Below are 5,806 nucleotides of genomic sequence, written 5' to 3' on the forward strand. Positions count from 1 at the left end.
CCCCCCCCCCCCCCCCCCCACTGTATTTGAAGTGAAATTACAGATAAGGAGTAGAGATTTTTAACTGTACATGTTCAGGCTTGTTTAACATAGAGCCACACAGACATTTCTGCCTTTCCTGAGCTGGGTTTTGTCACAGTAACCAACTCCTCGATTATTACGCTCATTAACATTTCATTGGATGATTCAAGAAGAGCTGCTCACAAATGATTAAGTCAAATTAAGGACTGAACTTACAGTGAGGAAGATGGCATCAATAGCCTCCTGCAGGGCCAGGACCACCTGAGGCTTCTTTTCCTTGAACTTCTCCAGAATAGTTGGAACCACCTAAAAACACAACAGATCTAATTTAGCACTTATCAAGGATTTGGGTACATGGAATAGAACTGTCATTTGTTCACATGACCAGTTAAATGGGCTGGTAACTGGAAAATAGTATGAACAGCCAATCTTAAATTCCCATGTAGTTTGTATATCCTGAATGGTATTGGTATTATCCAATATAAAGTTATCTAATGACTACACCCATTTCTCTCACACCCACATGAATGCAGCACCAGCATTCTGCTTTCTGTCAGTGTGTTTGAAAATGTTATGAAGTAACTTGTCTCTTGATTTTATACATACCCAAAAAAAAAAAAGAAAAAAAAAAAGAAAAAAAAAAAAAAAAAAAAAAAAAAAAAAAAAAAAAAAAAACTATAAAGAAAAAAACTCCACGTTAAAAACAAATATAAAGTTGTGAAGATGCCTGATAACCACTGTGGGCATTTTCTGTCAAATGACAAAAACAGCAATGCCAATGAGTTCATTGTTCCAATTAAACCCATTAGTTTCACTGGAATGAAAACAAACACTTTTAGGTGCCAATACAAACCTTTCCCTGGACATCTTGAGACAACAATTCACTGAGAAAACAAAAGATTGTCATAGCATAAAGAGATTACTTTACTTACTTGTCCTGCATACGTTCCAAACTTCTTCCTGAGACCAGAGGCCAGTGCAGCAAGACATTTAGCTGCCACTGACACCAGCATCACATTGGCATCTTTCCCCACAACCTGAAACATAAACCCAGTAAGTCTCGTTATGCTGTGCTCACACCAAATGCAACGCAAATTTGTTGCCTGACGAGGTTACATATGAAGTCAATACAAAGACGCGAATGGACATGAGCAGACGCAACATTGTGTCAAGAATGATGACGGGAAATTGGCGAGACGCTGTCAGCATTAAGATTCTCCTCCTGTCATCACTAATGTCGCTGAATCAGAAAATGGAGGAATAAAAATACTGTAGTCGAAGGTGTTCACCCAGAGCTCTAAGATACTTCATATTAGTAGAGACCAGACGAAACTATGTGTATAAATGCACGTGTATAAACCACATGGTAAACAATGAAAACAACGCTGCCGTATTTATGCCTAGATGACGTTATTTGCAGTGTTGATGGAGCTGCTACAATGTTAGCATAGCCTAGAATCAATCGATCCGAGCTCCAGTGAGAAAACAAGCATTTTAAAAGTAGTTTACTTGTGGAGAGAACTAAAAAAAAATAAATAAAAATAAAAACATTTGAGTACTACAGCTGTAGTACACAGCCGACATGCAACTTGCTAGATAGTGATTACACCACATCTGGGACTTCCACAACAAGTATTTAGCAGAAATAGTGGTCATTTCTTCCACAGTTGATGGCAGAAATAAATGGCTTAGTTGATAACGGTTTCCATGGAGATAAGCCACTCCTCTCCGGCTCATCTAACACGAATGACGCCAAAGAGCAAATAAACACAAATAAAATAAAACTGATATTCGTTTTCAGTCGTGCTAGTATGGACGGAGATCATTTCACAAATCATGCTGAAACGCCCGTGTGGACGGAGATAGTCCGTTAGCCCGGTATTAAACGAAAACGCAGTGGCGTGGATGTAGAATGAAAACGTCTTTACCTTCTTCAGAGCTCTGACAAGGTCTCCATAGTCTCCATTCTCTAGTTTGAGGTTCTTTGTCAGAGCCTCTACAGCCTCCAGAGCTTCTTTCCTCTCCTGCCACTTTTTAGCTTCCTGCAGTCACAGAGGAAGGACACACACTGAAACATGCTGACAGAAAGGATTAACTACAAAACAGTGTGTGTATGCATGTGTACACACACACACACACACACACACACACTTCAGATCCCCTTTAAATTTTTCACTCTTTGTTTCATTGCAGCCATTTGCTAAAATCAAAAAAGTTCATTTTATTTCTCATTAATGTACACTCAGCACCCCATCTTGACAGAAAAAAAACAAATGTAGAAATTTTTGCAAATTTATTAAAAAAGGAAAAACTGAAATATCACATGGTCATAAGTATTCAGACCCTTTGCTCAGTATTGAGTAGAAGCACCCTTTTGAGCTAGTACAGCCATGAGTCTTCTTGGGAATGATGCAACAACCTTTTCACACCTGGATTTGGGGATCCTCTGCCATTCTTCCTTGCAGATCCTCTCCAGTTCCGTCAGGTTGGATGGTGAATGTTGGTGGACAGCCATTTTCAGGTCTCTCCAGAGATGCTCAATTGGGTTTAGGTCAGGGCTCTGGCTGGGCCAGTCAAGAATGGTCACAGAGTTGTTCCGAAGCCACTGCTTTGTTATTTTAGCTGTGTGCTTAGGGTCATTGTCTTGTTGGAAGGTGAACCTTCGGCCCAGTCTGAGGTCCAGAGCACTCTGGAAGAGGTTTTCTTCCAGGATATCTCTGTACTTGGCCGCATTCATCTTGCCTTCAATTGCAACCAGTCGTCCTGTCCCTGCAGCTGAAAAACACCCCCATAGCATGATGCTGCCACCACCATGTTTCACTGTTGGGATTGTATTGGGCAGGTGATGAGCAGTGCCTGGTTTTCTCCACACATACCGCTTAGAATTAACGCCAAAAAGTTCAATCTTGGTCTCATCAGACCAGAGCATCTTATTTCTCATAGTCTGGGAGTCCTTCATGTGTTTTTTGGCAAACTCTATGCGGGCTTTCATATGTCTTGCACTGAGGAGAGGCTTCCGTCGGGCCACTCTGCCATAAAGCCCCGACTGGTGGAGGGCTGCAGTGATAGTTGACTTTGTGGAACTTTCTCCCATCTCCCTACTGCATCTCTGGAGCTCAGCCACAGTGATCTTTGGTTTCTTCTTTACCTCTCTCACCAAGGCTCTTCTTCCACGATTGCTCAGTTTGGCTGGACGGCCAGGTCTAGGAAGAGTTCTGGTCGTCCCAAACTTCTTCCATTTAAGGATTATGGAGGCCACTGTGCTCTTAGGAACCTTGAGTGTTGCAGAAATTCTTTTGTAACCTTGGCCAGATCTGTGCCTTGCCACAATTCTGTCTCTGAGCTCCTTGGGCAGTTCCTTCGACCTCATGATTCTCATTTGCTCTGACATGCACTGTGAGCTGTAAGGTCTTATATAGACAGGTGTGTGCGTTAATGAGAAATAAAATTAACTTTTTTGATTTTAGCAAATGGCTGCAATGAAACAAAGAGTGAAAAATTTAAAGGGGTCTGAATACTTTCCGTACCCACTGTATATACATACATACATACATACATACATACACACATATACACATATATACAGACAGACAGACATATATACACACACACATATATATAGCACCATTATCATTTTAAATTTAAGAGTGTTTCAGTAGCAGGATCTTAATTCACCAAGGCTACGGCTTGGCCAGTTAACACAGACTTCATGCTTTGAAGGGATTTTTGAGTAATCTACATACTATTTTGTCATAGAAGTCTTTGGGTATCTTGGACAGAATCTCCACGGCTTCCAGCAGTTCATAAGGATCCACTGCTGCCACTGTTTCCGCCTCATCCTCTCCTGAAAGAGGAACAGAAAAAGAGATGGCAGCAGGCCGTCACTCTAGAACCCATCAACATCAAAGCACAAGTTTGTATGCAGAAATCTGTTAGCAGTTAGCTACCTTCTTAAACCTACCATCAGACGGTTCTCCTCCCTGGGCTTGTTGCTGTTCAAACTTTGCCTTCAGGTCCTGCTGTGAGCGCAGGAACCTGGTCTGTTTGGGAGGAGCTGAAGGCAGCTTCACCCACTCCTCCTCCAGCTCCTTCAGCTGCAGGGACAGAGAGCAGACAAGCATCGTTTAGTTTAACTTGATTTTCAAAGCTGAACAATAAAAGGTGGGCAAGTGTGTGCAATGATGAGTGTGTCCCACCTGTAGAGAGTTAATATTTTGCAGTGGTGGTCTCAGAGCATCTCGGATCCATTTGTAGATCTCTACAGCAAGCAGCTTGACTTCATCTCTCACCGCCTTCTCTCTGGACTCAAACTGCTTGGACAAAACCTTCACTACAGGCTTCAACGTCACTATCTTCGATCCAAACTCACTGGAGGAAGATGATGAGAGACCGAGAGGGGACAAATGGTTAGTGTCTTTGACAAGACAGTATATTAAGTTTAAACATACTTTACACACATGGAATATTGTTTTTAATTAAAAGGAATTAAGGAAAATAGTTTGTCTGAAAAATTTAAATGTTGTTACACCAGGACAGAACTGGACCATTGACAAGTATGTCAGTATGTTCCTTTCATATTACTTTACATCAACATCATAATATAGTCTGGTGCATCATTCAGTCATTTTTTAAAGGGAAAGTTTGCCAGCGTTAAATCATTATGTTTTCAGTGCCGATGGTAAATGTAGTCCACTGAAGCTATATTGACAGAGAAAGCTGACTTCTCCTGCTCATGCCTACATATACCAGGATGCATTGCACACGAGCAGCTTGTTAGTGGCTCTCACTCAAGTCTTCAAATATTGCCCTGCTGGTCTTGGTTGTGTTTTCCAGTTTCTTAGGGGTCCTGAAGACGGTCTCCAGCACACATATGTCCCAGTGAGGAGAACTTCCATGCACAGTAACGTACACAAGGACCGCTCGGTCCGGGTTCTCGTCTCAATGGCTTTCAATAAAAACGGCCCACGCTGACATTCATTAATGATCATCAGAAAAAAAAAAAAAAAAAAAAAAAAAACTCAAATCTACACGGTTAAAATTCTTATCCATAACACACTCTGCACTCATATTTTGGAATGCCATAATTGCTGTTGGAACCATAACAGAAGCAAAGAGAAAGAGGACATTTATGAATGGCTGCCAAAGCTGAAGTAGCACACCGTTATTATCAGTTATTAAAAAACAAATAATGAAAAATAAGTAATAACATCGGGGATGGTCGTTTTATCTGCATTACATTGCACGAACAACAGAGTGAAAATAAAGTACCATGATGCCTGTATAGATGAGAGAGACGGCTAGTAGGACTGTTAAATAAAGACACGTGTTCTACGTAGCAAAATCGTCTTCAATGCATTTAAGAAAGCAACACTGACCTGAGAGCCTTCCTGAGTGTCTCGATGCAGGCCACCACTATCTTGGGGTTCTTGTTGTCCAGGCCTTTGAGCAGCTCATCCTGAACCACCTCTGCCTTCTCTAGCTCCATGTACATCAGACAGATGTCTGTGCCTAGCTCCTTAGCGCGGGCCTTTGGCTGGTTGAACACTTTGGTAACCACGCCCGACACCACCTCCCCCGATGCCCTGAAACAGAGCACATTGATAAACTCAATGTCAGAACACACTGGACAAACTCTTACCAACAGGTTGCCTTACATCATACATATACAGTCAGGGCCAGAAGTATTTGGACTGTGACACAATTTCTCTAATTTTGCCTCTTTACACAACTCTAATGGATGACACTAATCAGTCAATATGTGTTTGAAGTGAAGACTTTCAGCTTT

The 5,806-nt window shown here is 41.6% G+C and overlaps 1 protein-coding gene across 1 annotated transcript in view; it reads right to left on the bottom strand.

The window, feature by feature from the left end:
- Positions 1–5,716, bottom strand: part of LOC116378128 (cytoskeleton-associated protein 5-A-like) — an 8,615-nt gene extending 2,899 nt beyond the window's left edge. The window contains exons 1-7 of the mRNA XM_031839937.1: positions 5,397–5,716; positions 4,218–4,389; positions 3,983–4,115; positions 3,765–3,865; positions 1,950–2,063; positions 954–1,058; positions 238–327 (exon numbers count right to left, since the gene is read on the bottom strand). Of these exons, the coding sequence (XP_031695797.1) occupies positions 238–327; positions 954–1,058; positions 1,950–2,063; positions 3,765–3,865; positions 3,983–4,115; positions 4,218–4,389; positions 5,397–5,512 (831 nt within the window). The 5' untranslated portion in view covers positions 5,513–5,716. The remainder of the gene's footprint in view (positions 1–237; positions 328–953; positions 1,059–1,949; positions 2,064–3,764; positions 3,866–3,982; positions 4,116–4,217; positions 4,390–5,396) is intronic.
- Positions 5,717–5,806: the final 90 nt, after the last annotated feature.

This window comes from Anarrhichthys ocellatus, unplaced genomic scaffold, assembly GCF_004355925.1.
Source record: "Anarrhichthys ocellatus isolate YVR2014 unplaced genomic scaffold, GSC_Weel_1.0 scaffold2083, whole genome shotgun sequence".
NCBI classification, from domain to species: domain Eukaryota; kingdom Metazoa; phylum Chordata; class Actinopteri; order Perciformes; family Anarhichadidae; genus Anarrhichthys; species Anarrhichthys ocellatus.